Source organism: Pristis pectinata, chromosome 23 (assembly GCF_009764475.1).
Source record: "Pristis pectinata isolate sPriPec2 chromosome 23, sPriPec2.1.pri, whole genome shotgun sequence".
Classification (NCBI taxonomy): Eukaryota; Metazoa; Chordata; class Chondrichthyes; order Rhinopristiformes; family Pristidae; genus Pristis; species Pristis pectinata.
Genome location: NC_067427.1, coordinates 6,987,267 through 7,005,957, shown reverse-complemented (window position 1 = coordinate 7,005,957; position 18,691 = coordinate 6,987,267). Strand labels below are relative to the sequence as shown.

Below are 18,691 nucleotides of genomic sequence, written 5' to 3'. Positions count from 1 at the left end.
TGATCTGCAGTTTCCACTTACTTGTTCTGACAAACTCAGGAAGCTCGAAACCACCCAGGCCACAACGGACAGTCCCCTTGAATGCCATCACATCCACCACACCAAACATTCATTCTTTCCACCACCACAGAGTGTGCCATCTACAAAACACACTGCAGTTACCCAACTAAGCTACACCAACAACAACTCCCAAACCTGCAACTTCTACCACCAAAGAGGTAGCATGGTGCATAGAAGCATCACCATCCACAGATTAACCAAGTAACAAACCCAATTTGGAAATGTATCATCCACTCCTTCATCACTGCCTTGTCCAAATCCTGAAACTCCCTACCCACCGACTCCAGAGATTCAAGAAGACACCGCCCCTTTTATCATTTCATTTCATTTTATTTCATTTCAGCATTTATCGCCAGCCTACCTTGCAACACCCACATCCTGGGAAATAAATAAATAACTCTGGATCCTTTCACAGATGTGACAGAGACGAGTCATTGGTGGCTGGAAGCATTCCGTGGTAGGAAATATTAGGATTGTTGGCATGGAGCAACTGTCTGATGAGGATCTGGCATAGTTTTATCATGATCACCTTAGTTCATGACATGCTCTTGCAACCACCAAACTGAGAAGTTCACACTGATTGTGGATCCACTCTGGGATTCAGAGCAAACGTGCTCATCCAAGGTCTGCACTCTGACTTAGATAGTGAAGGTGCTGCCTCACAGCTCCAGTGACATGGGTTCATTCCTGACCTCTAGTGTCTGTGTGGAGTTTACATGTTCTCCTGTCTGGGTGCTCCAGTTTCCTCTTACATCACAATGATATGCAGATTGGTGGGTTAATTGTAAATTGACCCATAAATTGCACTCAGGTGTACACTTAAGTGGTAGAATCTTGAGGATATGGGGGGAATTAATAGGAATGGAGAGAGATTAGGTTACCCAGAAAATCAGTGAGGGAATGGCATTGTTCAACAAGCTGACAAATAAACTCTTTCTGTGTTGCAAGGAAATATGGAAACACTTTTCCCAGAACACCCAAACAGGGAAATGCCACAGTAGTTGTTACAATCGCTGCAGGCATCCTTGGTGACTCTTGGCATCCAGGATATCATGGGGCTCAGTCCCCCTCCTCCAGGGGGGACAGAAATGTTCAAGCAGATATTTTAAATGTGGAAGCTTTATGAGTTCAAGTAAAATGGCATCATCACCTGGAACTTTTCTTACGATGAGTGAGTTGATGCCTTTACTAAGCTGTGTGTTTGGTATCTGCCACAACAGGCAGGTTCTCCATAGTGCCTGGAGTCTTCTCAGTGATGAACTTTACCTTGGTGTACAATTCAAGGTAACGTTCCACCCAAATCTCTATCTGCTTGGTATAATGGGTGATGACTTCCCAGCCTTTGTTTTCAATGGAGTGGTTTTCTTTGCTGGCTGCCTTTTTGATCTCACATTCACCAAGTCAGAGGATAACAGGATGCTCCAACAAAGTTGTAGCCAGTAGTCAGAGGTGCAGTGTCTAGAAGTCCATTGGACCTTTTGCTGAGCAGAGCCTAATGCATTCAGAGCCTTCTCATTTGGGTCTCTCTTGTAGTAAAGACAATTTAAACATCCTATATGTATTTAGGGCCTACAAATCTCAATATCAACAAATTACAGTTTTGAGCTCTCTCTCCCAGAGTAACAACACTTATTGGCAAGGGACCTAGAAGTTAAATGTTATAATTTAATCTTTGTGATCTAATATGATAAAGGCCCTGCTCAATCAATGCTGTTAAAAGTGGTCAGCTGACTGAAGAACTGCAACTGATTGAGCTATCAAAAGTGCAGAACCTGTGCCCATTTTCAATTAAAATTCTCAGTTCCCTCAAAACATGAGAGCCTAACTACTCACTGAAGCCAGACTTGTAAAGCACAGGACAAATATCTAGTTATAATCAACTCTTTCGACACTGTCACAATTATGTTGCTCGGCTTGCATTTGCCTACATATGTACAGAAGGTTCAAAAATCACCATTCTGGCCTACAAAAATAAAAGTACAAGGATTTTCCTTTTAAATTCAGTGAAGCAGTGCTATCCCACATTTCTGATTTACTGGGAAAGCCTGAGAAATAATCCTTCCTCAGATGTGAGGACTCTTCTCATGTCTAAATCCTGGACGAGAGTCATCTATGCTAGTTTCATCTTCCTCACCTTGCAGCACACCTACTGCTCAAACCCAAAACGCATTCACTACTATTTTTGTATAGCGTAAGTCCTGTTGGAAATGAAAAGTGTTTCCCCAGCAGGTGTATGAGAAAACCATAGGCAGAACATTAGAACATGGTAGTCTGGCCACTCATTTGGCAGAGAAATGATGCGCAGCAAATAAGAAGAAACGCTGGTTTGAAGTTACTGAGTTCACCCATAGAATGGGTTGTATGTTGAGCTACATCTGAAAAAAAAATCAATAGAAATAATCTATTTCTTAATGAACGACTGCTTGTGTTCATTAACATCTCCTAGCTGGTTAAAACAATTCAGGAACAGCAGAACATTGTAATATGTTTTGAATGCTTTTAAATTAAAAAGAATGAATGAGCAAACAGACCAGATCAGTATATATAAAAACAGAACTGTAGACCTTATATCTAATGAACCAGTGAGGGGAGGAACTTGGGTGAAAATTAATTGAGGTTACGACAAATGATGTACCTCTGTAGGAGAGATAAAAGACAGTATGGGAAAATTAATTTTATTTGAATTCTATCAAAATAACAAAACCAAACAAAAAAAAATCAGCATGAAAAGTAATTTTGCATAATCAGAATGCACCATCTGGAACAATTAGCTGAATTCCTTCAATACTGTGGTACTATGAAAATCAGTCATATCTTCTTATTAAAGATCTGGAATTATACATGTAATAAATCCTCAAAAAAATGAAGCATGCCATTGCCTGTCAAGGCTATTTTTACTTCAGCTACTGAAGAAAGCCTGATAAGCCTGAAAAGAACAGATTAATATATGCAAATCACATCCTGCGTTTAAAAGCCCACAACTGTCTACACTTTCTGTCCCTTATTGCTGCATTTATGTTTTATTCATAGAACAGCTCACCTGTCACTTCATAAGCTATAATATTATGGGGGTATTATTAAACAGCATAAAAGCAGCGCCTTAATTGGAAAGCTTCATTGCATTTTCCAATTATTTGGAGTAAATTAAAAGCAGATGCACATACTTTAATAAGGACACTAATATTGGCTCCAGGAAATCAAAATTCATTGTCATCTTGCTGCTCTGATATTTTCTGAACTACTCTCAATTTTACTGGTTTAAAAGGAAAACCTGTCTACACAGTCTGTTAATTGTCAGTCATGTAACGGCTATTAAAATAATTGGATCTCATAGTAGGTTCCATCCACATTAAAAGCCAAGATATGAATGCTTTGCAAGAATTTTGTGTAACAATTCAAATACTCAAATAAAGTTCTAAGATGATCGTTCTCAGTTAACTTGAAATACTGTAAATTCTTCAAATTCTTCTATTTCTTAGCTAATCAAAAATGGTTTGCCACAATATATACAGCAGTACACGTCTGCTCCAAAACACTTTAATCAATTGGGAAAGCCTAATTCATATGCAAGGCAAATTTTCCTGCATGCAAAACATGTTGTACAAATTTGGTTCTGGAACAAGAGAAAAATAAGATATTACATAGGCAGCATTCAATTTTACAAATTATAAAATCTGTAAATTTATCCTTGGATTCCAAGAAAACAAATTGCAGTTAAGTTCTAATCTAAATTACAGAGTGAAAACAATTAGACGATTATCGTTTTGAATGACTGAACCTTCTTAAAGTCTCAAGCTGAAACAAATCTGTACTTAAAATCTGCATCGTTATGTTTTTTTCTTTCTTGCAAAACCAAGTGTTCACTCTGAAAGGCACTCAAGTACAAATTAGCAATCCTAGACCTGACAGAAATATTCTCAAACAAACCACTGCAGAGCACAAATCTATAACATCCAAAAATCTGATTCACAAGAGATTCTGCAGACGCTGGAATCTGGAGCAATACACACAAAGTGCTGGAGGAACTCAGCAGGTCAGGCAGCATCTATGGAGGGAAATGAACAGTCGACGTTTCAGGTCGAGGCCCTTCATCAGGACTGGAAAGGAAGAGGGCAGAAGCCAGAATAAGGTCAGGGCAGGGCGAGGAGCACATGCAGGCAGGCGATAGGCGAGTCCAGGTGAGAGGGAGAAGGTAGGAGGGTGGGGAAGAAGTAAGAGGCTGAAGGTTGATAGGTAGAAGAGGTAAAGAGCTGAAGGGGGAGGAATCTGGTAGGAGAGGGCAGTGGACCATGGAATAAAGGGAAAGAGGGGAAGGGGAAAAAGAGGGGAAGGGGAAAAAGAGGGGAAGGGGAAAAAGAGGGGAAGGGGAAAAAGAGGGGAAGGGGAAAAAGAGGGGAAGGGGAAAAAGAGGGGAAGGGGAAAAAAGAGGGGAAGGGGAAAAAAGAGGGGAAGGGGAAAAAAGAGGGGAAGGGGAAAAAAGAGGGGAAGGGGAAAAAAGAGGGGAAGGGGAAAAAAGAGGGGAAGGGGAAAAAAGAGGGGAAGGGGAAAAAAGAGGGGAAGGGGAAAAAAGAGGGGAAGGGGAAAAAAGAGGGGAAGGGGAAAAAGAGGGGAAGGGGAAAAAGAGGGGAAGGGGAAAAAGAGGGGAAGGGGAAAAAGAGGGGAAGGGGAAAGACAAAGGAGAGAAAAGAAAAAGGAAATAAAATTCCGATTTGGAAGTTTTAGCTTTAGTATAATATAGTGGACATAAAGTAACTACATTTCCTAATTTTTGTTGGTCAGTCTTTTGCCATCAAATGTGAAACAACAATGTTCAATGCTGATGACAAAATAAGCTACACACAAATGATAGAGTGGTCACTATGTGGTGGCTTGGACTTCCCCAGACATTCATTGCTGTCAGGGCTCAGCCATAGTCACATAACATCAAAGAATTTGAGCAACTAAACATTTTAAAGAATTTTTATGTGAGGGAATGGCAACCCACACATAAAACATTAATTTTCAGGGCCAGAGTGGTTGCAGCTCAGCACACCATGAAAAACTCAAGTTAAACCTCATCCAACATTATTTCCAAGTTTTGTTGAAAACTGCGAGAATAGTTCATTAAAATCCCCATGTTCTTGTCAGTCCACAAATTACTGCAGGCGGCTACAAAAAGGTGCACCTGGCAGGGGTCAGGTAATCACTGACAGCATCTTTGGGAATTCCACGCTTAATTGTGCATGGGAAAACACCAGAAATCGCTGTCAGATTTCCTCTCACATAATGGTAAACACTGATAAGTTCACTATTCTTTCTCACTACAAATTTTAGGTCATTTAAAGAATCATAATTTTGTTAATCTGAAATCAGCATTACTCCACTCTTAACAATCTTATCCTTCAAGTAGCAAGAACATTTAAAGGGCAATAACAGATTTTTTGAATGCTACAAACACATGCAGTCATAATTTCTTCAACTACTAAGAATGTAGTTTGCAGAATATCCTTTACTGATCCATACAAGTATTCACTGAAGGAACAAAACCAAGGACAACACCAGTGAAATGGTGAATCCAGCAATAAATTGTGTTAGGAGGCTACATTTCCAGTATAGCACACAATTTGTGCAGCTTATAGTATGATGATCCCATTAAGGCAGCTTCCAGGGGAGGAAGTGAAAAGGTGAGAAATCAGAGTATAGAACTTCACTGATGATTCTTAAGAAAGACAGATAATTCCATGTGCTGAAATTTCTAAGGCATGGGAAAAGGCAACTAAGATAATGAGAGGCTAAAATTGTCAAATATTTGTATAAAAATTAAATGTAATAAACATAGTTTATCCTTATCAGGAAATGGCGCAGGATCGAAAGAGGCTGCAAAGGGTTGGAGACTCAGCCAGCTCCATCATGGGCACGACCCTCCCCACTATCGAGGATATCTTCAAGAGGCAGTGCCTCAAGAAGGCGGCATCCATCATTAAGGACTCTCACCACCAGGGATATGCCCTCTTCACGTTACAATCATTGGGGAGGAGGTACAGGAGCCTGAAGACACACATCTGATGTTTTAAGAACAGCTTCTTCCCCTATGCCATCAGATTTCTGAACAGTCCATGAACACTACCTCGTTATTCCTATTTTGCACTATTTATTTTTGTAACTTATAGCAATTTTTATGTCTTTGCACCGTACTGCTGCCACAAAACAACAAATTTCACGACATACGTCAGTAATAATAAACCAATTCTGATGGACATCGTATGTCCTTTGGTTTAATAACTGCAAGCCACAGTATTTAAAAATACATTTTATTTCTTCGTTCTAAGAGTTCATTTTGGGAACCATTTCACAGCACAGAAGAGAAGCATTGACACAAGCTGTCAGAGGAATAAGCTGGTCTGCAAATAAAAATTTCAGATTCTATTTTAAATAGATTTCAACAGGATTAACTTTGTCAAAAACTTTAAAGAAAGTAAATAAGATGCATTTTAAATTTGACTTAACTAAGACAGAAACTAAAATATTTTGAAATCTCAATTTGTCTAGTCCATAAAAAAAACCTACACAATACCATGTCAGTTTTGTACTACTAAATCTCATTTCCAACATATGGACATCTGATTAAATGCAATTATTTGTTTCTGAAAACTCCTGTTCTAACATTCTCATGCAATTAATTTAAGGTATTGGTATATTATTGTCACTTGTACCGAGGTACAGTGAAAAACTTGTCTTGCATACCGTTCGTACAGATCAATTCATCACACAGTGCATCGAGGTAGTACAGGGTAAAACAGTAACAGAATACAGAGTAAAGTGTCACAGCTACAGGGAAGTGCATTGCAGGTAAACAATAAGGTGCAAGTCATAACAAGGTAGATTGTGAAGTCAAGGTCATTGTTGATTTTAATTTGTAAAAAAAAGCAAGATATTTTCTATAGAATATTTAGAGCCAGTGGTGACTTGCATTTGTAATCCCAGTCACAAGGATCTTTAAATCATTATGGGATCACTGCAATGATCGAATACAGCTTGAAATCTGTGTGTATCTTGTGAATGGACTTTCTTGTTTTAATCCATGGTGTATATAGGGCATGAGGAGGAAACATTAAATCCCCTCCACCAAACCAGAAGTGTCCTCCCATTTCACCAATAGTGAGAGAACTGACCTTCACAAAAAAAGTTGTCACTTATGCATGAATAATTATTTTCTTCATTATTTCACTAGCAGAATCCTCCAACTCAAGTACCAAACAATGAACATTAGATATCGTGCGAACAGAGGCGATTCAAGCTTTCTTAGCATTTCAACAGGGAAATTTGTGTCAAAAATATTTAAAGCAGACACCAAAACCTTTTAAGGGACATTTAGATATTTTATATCACATGGAATTTCAGCAGATCTATTTTAAAGCACAGCCAAGTATTTTTGCAACTCAGTGAAAATAAAAAGGAAATTGCAGATGCTAAAATAAAAACAGAAAATGCTGGAAATACTGAGAAGGTCAGACGAAGGGTTTTTGACCTGAAACACTAACTCTGTTTCTCTTCAACACAAAACAACCTGCTGGAGGAACTCAGCGGGTCAGGCAGCATCTGTGGAGGGAAATGGACAGTCGGCATATCGGGTTGAGACTCTTCATCTGGACAGGAAATGGACAGCCCAGATGAAGGGTCTCAACCTGAAACGTTGACTGTCCATTTCCCTCCACAGATGCTGCCTGACCCACTGAGTTCCTCCAGCAGGTTGTTTTTTGCTCTAGATTAAACCCTTCTCTTCGGATTATTTTATGGCAAACTGGACACTTCAACTGATAAACATGAAGCTTAAAAGGACAAAATGGATTCCACTTGCAGTTTCAGAACTGTAGTACAGTAGCAACAAGATTGTGTTACTGGACCAGCATTCAGAGGCCTTGATTTCTGACCTGGAGACTCAGTTCTGAATTTTACCACAGCAGCAAAGGAATTTAAATTTAACTAATTAGAAAACAAAACCTAGAGCAGAACCAGGTTGTTGATAGAAACCCGTCTGGTTCACGACATTCTTCAGGGAAGGGAACGTGCTGTCCTTACCAGTTTGGCCAATATGCATCTTCAGACCTACCAGCGTCTGACTTATAATTGGTCTCTGAAATCCTTATCAAGCCACTATTATAGGGGCAAATAAAATTAGGCAATGAATGCGCGTGTTGCCAGCATTGTCCACAACAAGAATGAAAGAAAACATAGCCTTTTTGAAAAGTTTGCTGGTTATTGTAACTTGTCCAAAACATGTCTGTCCTTCAAGAATCAAAGCTTATTTATTCAATAATGGAAAAATATTCAAACTGCATATACTTCCAGCAAAGACAAAGATTTCAAGAAAGTTAACTCCCTCCAACAATTCAGTAATTCTGTAATAACAAAAGTCATTCTATAACAATCTTCTAATTAAGCACCTCTAATTAAAGAGTTTTCACCCTCCCAATCCCCTGAAGAATTCTTCGTTCAACTTTGCTCAAAGTAAGTGTATTTTTTCTAAATTTAAGTTGAGGTCGAAGTGATCAGTGCAATAGTCCTATTTTTTAAGGATCACTGGTTACAGCATTTAAAGGACTCCAAAATATTTATGTAGCAAAGGCAGGGAAGTCTAACAGCAGAAAACAATTCCCACAGGATGCCTTTCTAGGTGGCAGTTTAATTACCAAAGCACACCGAAAAGAGCTACTAAGTGATATATAAAGCCCCTTTGGATGAGATCAAGTCATAGAACTAAATGTATTGGGCATATTCTTCAGAGATATTTTATACATTCTACGTAAAGCCTTAAAGGTTCACCAGGTGAACTATTTCACAGCAAAAGTTCCAGAAATTATATCAACGTTCCTGCAATAATATTCTTTACAGACAATTGTCAGTGTTGGTCAGATTAATTAGCAGGTGGAGCCCCTACACATAATAAATGCTGATTTGGAATTCTACTCATCTTTGAGGGAAGTTGCCTGCAGTCATAGCTGTTGTATAATTGAAGCTGCATTGCAACTAGTAGCTTCTCAATTGAAGGGTCAGCATACTGCTGCTAATTAAAAAACACATATATTTGTGGTAAGTGTTTTCAGTAGTGTACATTTCCAGCTTCTACAGCGCAAATAATTAGCCATTTTACTGCTCCATAAATTAAATATTTTTCAAAGAGCTAAAATGACACTAACATAGATTGGTTTCAATGGCTTTTTACAACCAATAACTGGAACAGCTGTCCTATACTCCATCAATACTAGACATTAAAGTATTACTGCTAAGGAATTTATTAAGAATTGCATTCTGTTATTATAAAGTCTCCCAAAATGATGCACATAAACTCCTGTACTGCTGAGTTGAGCTCAATACATCTAAAATTGTTAAAGTCACAATTTTAAGGAAAAAAATTATATAAATCTATCAACTACATAGTGGGCTAGCAAAAGCGATTCCATATGAAAACTGCTGAAATGGTGTAGTTTGTGCAAAGAAACTATCTGACCAATGTCCCATTGGTAAGAAGCACATTAAGAGAATTTACAGTCTATTGCAGATAGCATCTACACATTTCCCAAATTGTCTTCTTTCTTGTGCCATTACATTGGTGTCAGCTTATCTATTTAATTAACTAAATGTTACTGTTCACATGACTAATGAAAAGAATGACTGCCTTAACTTTTAACCTGCAGTAGTGATCTGAACTAGTGACAGCCGCTTCTCTGCAATGTCCTTACCCTCTTGGGAAGAAAGCCTTGGCTTTCACTCAGAGCTCTGATTCAGTAGGGATCATTTTAACACCACTGGACATTAAACATCTCTGTTCTCATGGCATCTGTACTGGTGTTCCAACTTATTACATGCAGAGAATACTTCATCCAAGTAAAAACAGACTGCACACAGATTAGTCATGCCAGTGTCATTAGAACCCCAAAATGGTAGAGAGAAACGAGCTTTGAAGAAACAGGCAAGACTCTTCACGAACAGATATGGAGAATTGTTGGAGAGGTGTCCACTTGTACTGTGTGCAGTGATTACAGGGAAAATGACAGTGGTCTTAAGAGACAGTGGGCACTTAAGAGATAATTTCCACGTGTTTTGAGGAAATGTCACTCTTTGCACAAAAGCCTGTCAAACCATGTCATTTCAAAGCCCCTTTATGCATTACAGTCAAATGAGGATTAACCGTGGTGGATAAAGCACCTAAAATTAAAGGCCTTGTCACACCCAAAAGTGCTTGCTGTATAAAAGCAAGCATAAACATAAGCACCAACAAAATGAGGCAAGGAGTATGAAAGACATGTCTGCTAATGCCATGCCTGAAAAGAGGCTGAATCAGAACAACTGGCATTCTGTATAATAAATAAGAACACAGCTGTCCGATTGATTATTTATCAAAACCTCTTGTAAAATGAATCAAGTGCTCTCTCCACTTTAACCAAGAATACTCTGTGATAAACAAAAATAAAATTACCCTCATTCACTTCTATTCTCGTTTCCCTCTCCTCATTTCTCTTAACGGCTCTTCTCTGCTTTTTTGTCTTGTCTTCATAGTATTGTTTTGATTTTTACTTTTACTTTTCTATATTCTTCAGTTTTTTTCAGCTATTTCTCTCTCTTCTTCCCTCATTCACTTTCAATTATAATCTCTTCACTCTGCTTCCTTCAGGTGTCGTAAAAAGGACAGCCCCACAAGAGCAGGGAGCTGGATGGCAAAGCCTATCAAATCTGCTGGGAAACCAGACTTCAATGAGCATTAAGGCTTTCTTACATGCAACGTGCAATGGGGAGTAAGGCTTTAATATATGGTTCATGGTGAGTCTTCAGTATGAAGCAGCACAGTGGTGCAGTTGGCAGAGTTGCTGCTACACAGCTCCAGTGACCCCGGTTCAATCCTGACCTCTGGTGCTGTCTGTGTGAAGTTTGCACATTCTCCCGGTGACTGCGTAGGTTTCCCCTGGGTGCACTGGTTTCATTCCCAAGATATCTTTATCAGTCACACGTACATCAAAACACACAGTGAAATGCATCTTTTTGCGTCGAGTGTTCTGGGGAGCAGCCCACAAATGTCGCCACGCTTCCGGTGCCAACATAGCATGCCCACAACTTCCTAACCCGTACGTCTTTGGAATGTGGGAGGAAACCCGAGCAGCCAGAGGAAACCCACGCAGACACGGGGAGAACGTACAAACTCCTTATAGACAGTGACGCGAGAGTTGGTATGTTCATTAGCCACTATAAATTGTCCCTAGTATGTAGCTTAGTGACAGAAGCTGGGTGGAATGGATGGGAATGTGGGGAGAATAGGTTACAGGGAAAAATCAGAGGGGGAATGGAATTACTCTGTGAGCTGGCAGACACGTTGGGGTAAAACGGCCTCCTTCTATGTTCTAAGGAAATATAGAAATAAATGAGGAATAGAGTTTTCCAAAGGCGCACAGAACAAGAAATTAACAAATCATTCCTTAAATTGAGGCTGCAACTGTTGAGGTTGATGGTTTCAGCAGTGTGGCTGCCCTCTGTAGCTACAAGCTCTACATTCATTCACAAGATGCCAAGGTTACTGGCAGGGCCAGCATTTACGCGTGAAGCACTACCACGCTTGTGGTTAAGGAACACATGCACTGCTGTCAAGTAACACCCCCACCATTTAGGGCCCAGAACTTGCTTCTCGGCAGGTCAGCAACGGAGATCCACAAAGGACAATTCAGAAGTTCTTCCCTTCATCATGACAGAGGTCAGGCAGCTCACTGGTGTCACCAAGTTCCAGCTTACTATGTTCAGTATAAAAAGATAATTCTAACAGTTTTAGTTATAGAAGAAAAAAAAAGGCCATTGGAGTTTGAAGACTTATTGGCCCTTTCCCTCATGACATAATCACCATCTTCCAGAATCCTAAGCACAGTCTGAATCGACATATGACATACGTACAAGGTTTCAATATTTTCCTCTGTGGTTGCCAATAAGCAAATAACTCACAAACAACAGAAGTGTCAGAATTCACATATTCTGGTAAAACATGATACGAGCTGGGACACCTGCAACAATCCAGAACCAAAGGAATTTGACACATTCTATTCGAAATCCTGTTTCTGGTTTTGCTGTTGCAACTGACTGAAGGTTTAATCAAGAGAGCAGGCAATTCATCAATCCCAACAACCCTGTTTCCTGATGCCTGACAGCACCCACATGTTTTTTCAAGAGTAAACCTGCCCACCTGTCAACACCACCCTGGCAAAAAACATAAAACATATGATTAATAGTAAATGTGTTAATTTAAGAGTTTTGGCTATTAACAATACCCCTCCTCTTCCCCCACCCCACTACCCCTGCAGCCCCCACTCCCCATTAGAAGGAACAAAACCCTGGGTTTAAAAACATAATTCTATTTACTGGGCTAACTTTTTAATAAAGTGATTTTGTTTGAATCCAATGACTTTTAAGATTTTAAAAATATTATTTTAAACAGAATTCCTACATTTATACTTCACTTCCAAAGCTAGATTAAAACCTGGTAACAAATCATCACTGAACAATGTACTTAATCTTCTGAATAATTGCATTGATTTAAAAAAAAGAGCTCTTTAGCACCTACAAGTTTGAACCATTCTGCTCGTTATGGACTGAACAGTTTGCCCTTACACCAGCTGTAAGCAATACAAGGAAAATACCTTGTAATTCAGAGATCATCCAGTTCATTTGTTAGCCTTGCAAAAAAAAACGAAGCGATTCTTTAGCTGCATTATTGTTTCACGAAATTGCCGTGAAAAGCAAGCTTTTTATTACTGAGATATAGATGCATAAAGATCTTTTATAGCTGGGCTTTTCAAATTAATGATACTTTGAGCAATGGTTTATCAATAAGAAATATTTGAATGCAGATCAGAGTCACTGCATATAATAAAAACAAAACAGCTTTTTTTAACCAAGAGGCTCCTAAATGTGCTGTAGACAAATATTCCCTGGAAATGCAAGTAGAAAATATAGAAAATTCCCCTGGAGCACTTTTTGTATAGGTCAAAAGGGTGAGCCGTTGGAAGGAAAAAAGCAGCTGGGTCTCATTTGCATTACACTAATGTTTTCAGGTGACCTCACAGTACCTGGCAATTTTTGTTCCCTAATTATAAGATTATTTCTTGTTCGGTGGAATTGATCAAACTGCATCATTAAAAACTGTGTTTCCACAAATAGGATATGCTAATGTGGCATATAGTTTTTAAACCTAAAAATTGGAATGGTGATGCTGGATGCTGATGTCCTTTAGGACTCACCTGATATGGCATATAGGCTGGAGGTCTGGTGTTCAAAGTCTGGTCTGGTGCCATGCACCTTATTTCGGAAACTAGCAGGAAGTGTCAAGGATACGTGCCTGGAGCAAAAACAAAATCAGTTTCCCCATCAATATAGGAGCCCATTTCAAACATTTTCTTTCGTTGTTAAAATGTACATCGATAGAAGATGGAATTCTTAACAACAACGCAAAGTTCAAATATGCAAAGGAAGTTACTCTTAGAATTAATCATTTTATATGAAAATAATTATCAACAAGAGTAGTTTAATAGAAATCAGTGAAGATAAAGCAAATGAATTCATTTGTGTTACTTTTGCTTTTCAGTCAGAAGTTTACAGGTTCAACCCACATTCCAGAGATTTGAGCACATGGTCTAGGTTGACGTTTTAAGCACAGTGGAATTATTGTGCTATTGCAGTTGCTGTCCTTCGGATGAGCTGTTAAACCCAATTGATATCAGCTCTCGCAAACGTATGTAACTGTATGCAGGAGACTTCTCACAGGGTTCTGACCGACACCTACCCATCTCCACCACTAAACAGGGTTGTTTGGTTCCTTATTTGGTTTCTGTTTGTGGAATTCTACTATGTCCAAATAAGTTGTCACAATTCCCCATCACTAAAACAATAATTTGATTTCAGAGACCATGGAATTTCCCAAGGTTGTGAAAAGTACTAGTTGAATGTAAACTTGTTCACCCTTTTCCTAACTACTGAAGTGATCAGGTGCAATAAGTAAGTAGCCAATGCCATTTTAAAATGAAGATTACTGTACAGATTTCAAATGAAAATACTGATTTGTTTTTTTGAATGTGTGGTGACATCAGACTACAAGACAACGTGACGCTGCATTACATATCGAAACATCATATAAATCCCAGGAAATGAAAAATGTTCCCTTCAAAGGATAATTCCGCACTACTGTCAGAAGAAAAACATTTTACAGACTTGTGTTAAATCCATGAGTTAAAAATAGTTGCAAGGTAAAAGAATTTTCGATCATAGTCAAATTTAAAGCAGCAGCCATAGGTAAATTTACAGGTAGTGCTGAGTCGCGAGCATTAAGTAACTTTAAAAGGCAGAATTTCTTTTTCAGTCTTTAACAGACAACTGCAGGAAACCCATGAAACCCACATCTTTGATGAATCAATGACAATACGTTTCAAAGCGTTCATTTGCTAAAATTAGCTGAAAGTCTTGTTGTTGTTGTTGTTAGTTAGTTCTAACTTCTTTTTAAAAAATTACACAAGCCCATGCTTATTTTAACCAGGAGCCTACATTTTCGTTCAAGTACAATTCACAAAAAGGATCGCTATAAAAAATCTACAGGATTTTGCAAATCAGCAGCTATTTCTTATGAAAAATTCCTTTGCTCTCCCCAATGATGTGCATCTTATTATATTTCCTCAGATATGTCATGGTTTCCTCTTATCCCATTAATTTAAACTTACATAGTCTAAGACCGAGCACAGGTTGGTTGTGAATTTTAAACAGCTGGCCATCAATCTCACAAGAGGATTTGCTAGCTTTAATGAACATTCCCTATCCATTAATATCTTTGTGAAAGGCTTGTTCCACTTTTTAAATAGTAAATTGCTTTGAAACCAAAAGTCATCTTTGACATGGGGTGACAAATGTGATGACTTTACGCATGTCTATTTCTTGGAAACTATGAACCAATGACACTCCATGGCAAAATTCAACCGATAGCATTTCCTGAAATGAAAGCTTTCTCCATATTAAATTATTAAAAATTGCACAAATGAGAAAACCTGGTTTACTATCATTTAAGTTGTCTATCTCATCTCAGCGTTTTCACCTACTGTGTCAAAAGGTCACAGGTTCAAGGCTAACTCTTGAGACTGCAGTACATAATCTCAGCTATCACTTCAGTATGATCTTACACGGCTCCACTGATGGAGGTAGTTTTTGGGATAGAACATTACACCAAAATCCTGATTGCTCGATTGGGCTGATGTACAAGAGGCCCTGGCACTCAAAGTGCGGAGGAAGATTATTGGTATTCTGTGCAATATTTAGTCTTCAATGAGCAACCATGAATCAGATCATCTTGTCATTTCCCTCACCGTGGTTTGTTGGATCTTAGGTGTGCAAATTGGTTGCTACTTTTCATACATTAGAAGACAAATCACATTTTAAGAATACTTTGATTACTCAAAAACATTTAGTGCCTCATCATATGCTCAAGGGGTCCCTTTCTAGAAGTAACTTGTTTCCTATATCATGTTTACCAGAGAACTTTTGTACAAATCAACACTTGTGCAGGTTGAATCATAGAGGTGTCGCTAAATATAACTAGAACTATTTCAGTTATAGAGAAATTACCTAAAAATCCAAGAATAAAGCAGGAATTGGTACTCACGTGATGTTGACAAAAACTAATTATATCTACAGTTTCTACGTGATAATTCATCACCTCTCAAATTAGTCCAGCGCAACCAGTGACAGACCAATAGCAATTAAAACTTCCACCTTAAAATGTGAATTTTAGGAGAGCATCTTAAGCTCAATCTTCAAATTCACATTTGAGGACATAAATTCTACAATTACTGTCCTTTATAAGATATCTTTATTAGTCACATGTACATCGAAACACACAGTGAAATGCATCTTTTGTGTCGAGTGTTCTGGGGGCAGCCCGCAAGTGTCGCCACGCTTCCGGTGCCAACACAGCATGCCTACAACTTCCTAACCCGTACTTCTTTGGAATGTGGGAGGAAACCGGAGCACCTGGAGGAAACCCATGCAGACACGGGGAGAACGTACAAACACCTTACAGCAGTGGTCGGAATTGAACCCCGGTCGCTGGCACTGTAATAGCGTTACGCTAACTGCTACACTATCATGCCTACCGCTACACTACCTGTATTTCTCACGTTTCAAACAAATACAGCAGCAAAATGTCACACATCTGACAATGTTATCCCTTGAAATAAGAGTTCCCACAGAACAATATTGTATCCCGTTATTACACCGATGACATAACTACAAGAATAGCCAGGACCCACTGGACTGTCCTACCCAACACAAAACCACACCTGTTGCACCTGGCAAAAGTGATCATTAATCACTTGACTAATATGTAACACCATCACCTCTCATCTAGATCCTAGAGCAGTTCACCCAGAGCAAATCCAATGTGAATGAGAGAACCTGGACAGCTCTTTTGATGCAAACAGCCAGGGATAACTAATACTTCATCTGTTTTGGTGGTTTTCATTATTTGGAGAGGAAGGCAACACCACGTCCATTTCAAGTTTTCCCCTTCACAAGAAATTGAAAGGTCTGTTTCATCTAAAGAACAATGCTTCACTTCCTCAGTAAATGCTTCTGGCCTCAAACTCAAGCCATTTCCAGGGCAAATGCAAAACTCAAACTGCTCTGTGGGATGATCATGAGAAAGAACAAGCCCATCTTTTTGCTGTGATCAATTGTGGCAGAATATAATAAACCGAGAGATGCAATTATGATTAGTTGCACTTTCCCTGATAATATTACCAGATAGTAGCTTTAAATAACATGAGTCATTACTGTAATTATAATATCCCTGTCCAGTTACTGTTTTATTTGTGTGTGGTATTTATTAGCATACTGGCCTCCAGTGAATGTTTTTCACAGGAAAATATTTCCTTTTGTTTTGCTACCAAAATTTCATTGTTGCTGGTGCTCTAATAACAGTCACAACAAACTGAGATACAGTCAAGGAAAAACTGCACTATTTTGCATAATTATGTATTCAATAGAAAGTTATTTAAATCTACTAGGAACAAACAGCCTGCAAAAATCAACTGTGCTGGGTTATTGTACAAAATGACATTGCCCCAAAATATTAACTTGCAGTAATGTGTGGTACATTCAAATCAGTGACAGATCTGTTAGCAGATCAGCTGGGAATTGCAAGGCACTAAGACAAATCTAATGGAATTAAAAGTTCTGAGAGAAAAATCAAATTCTAAAGTTAATTATTTCATAAAAGTTTACTCAAGTAGCCTTGGCAATCTATTTAATGACGAAGTACACAGGAAATATTTAACCAACAAACAAGGTGAAGCTATTTCACAAAGAGGATTTCTTTTTTCTTGCCAGTAGTCAGTTTAGTAAAACTTCATGCTTATACCAATAATTACTTCAGACATAGACATTAAAAGTTATCATCCTAGGGAAATTACCGGCATTTCTTATTTCCCTTAGTGCAATGAAGCCTTTGCATACAATTCAGACTGGCTAAGTTTCCTTCTCCATCTCTGATACTGCAAGAAGACTATGCATCAATGACCATACTTCATAACAACTTATTTGCCCACTCATCTGCAGATATATTGGTTCATAAAATTATAAAATGCATTTGCTCATTTACCAAAAAGTAAAACCTTAACTCCTACACAAATGAAAGGAATTAAATAAGAATCACATCCTCAGATCAACTTTGAGTAATAGCATCAAAAGGGACCAAGTTTTCCTTCATTTGCAATCATACCAGGTTCCTGTTAAGATCACATTTGAAAAAGCAGTAGCAGGTTATTCAGCCACTTGAGCATGCTCCACCCCTCAATATCAAGGCCAATCCTGTACTACATCTACTTCCCACTGATGCCCACAGCCTCCTACTCCCAGAGTGATCTATCAGTTCAAGGCCAGAAGGTATCAACAACTGAGCCATGTGAGAGATGAAGTTTCTCATCCTTGTCCTAAACCATTAACCCCTTATCCTGAGACAAGATTCTAGTCCTTCAACCTATCGGGCCGGTAGCTACAGAGCAGAAAATGGAGCACTCTGCTTCCTCTCACATCTCCTTTCTAATATTAAAGAAACCCATGAGCCAGATTTGCTTGATCATAAATGAATCCTCAATATTAATTTCACTGAAGTCATCAAAAAAATGTCCAAAGGACCAAATGAACACTTAAATCTCAGCTTCACGCCAAACTGCAGTTATCCTCTAGTTGGCTTGAAGACCACCCAGTACATGATGGCCTCCTAGAGGCATTTTTGTCTTTACTACATCAGTCAAAAAAACATCAGGACCTGAAGTCCTGAGTTATGGTGCTACTTTGCACAGATGGGTCTCCAGAACCAGATGCAAATATGCTATTATGACTGCAGCCTTACATTTAATACATATGCACACTTGAAGTAATCTGTAACAGAGGCATGTAACAGTAATTCAAATACTACAGGCTTTATGTGCCAAGTGAGGATTTTAAGTCATGATGTAAAAAAAATTAAAAATTGCCTGCCACAAGTAGAACGAACATTATAATTAAAAATTCCCAGAGTTCTGCAAATACACATCTTCTAAATACCTGCACTTGTGCAACATATGGCAAATCAATTACC

The 18,691-nt window shown here is 38.6% G+C and overlaps 1 protein-coding gene across 4 annotated transcripts in view; it reads right to left on the bottom strand.

Annotated features, from left to right (window-relative positions):
• Nucleotides 1–18,691, bottom strand: part of LOC127582044 (multivesicular body subunit 12B-like) — a 155,407-nt gene that overhangs the window by 56,900 nt on the left and 79,816 nt on the right. For all 4 annotated transcript variants that reach the window (XM_052036996.1, XM_052036994.1, XM_052036993.1 and 1 more), the window contains exon 7: nt 13,314–13,411. In XM_052036996.1, the coding sequence (XP_051892956.1) occupies nt 13,314–13,411 (98 nt within the window). The remainder of the gene's footprint in view (nt 1–13,313; nt 13,412–18,691) is intronic.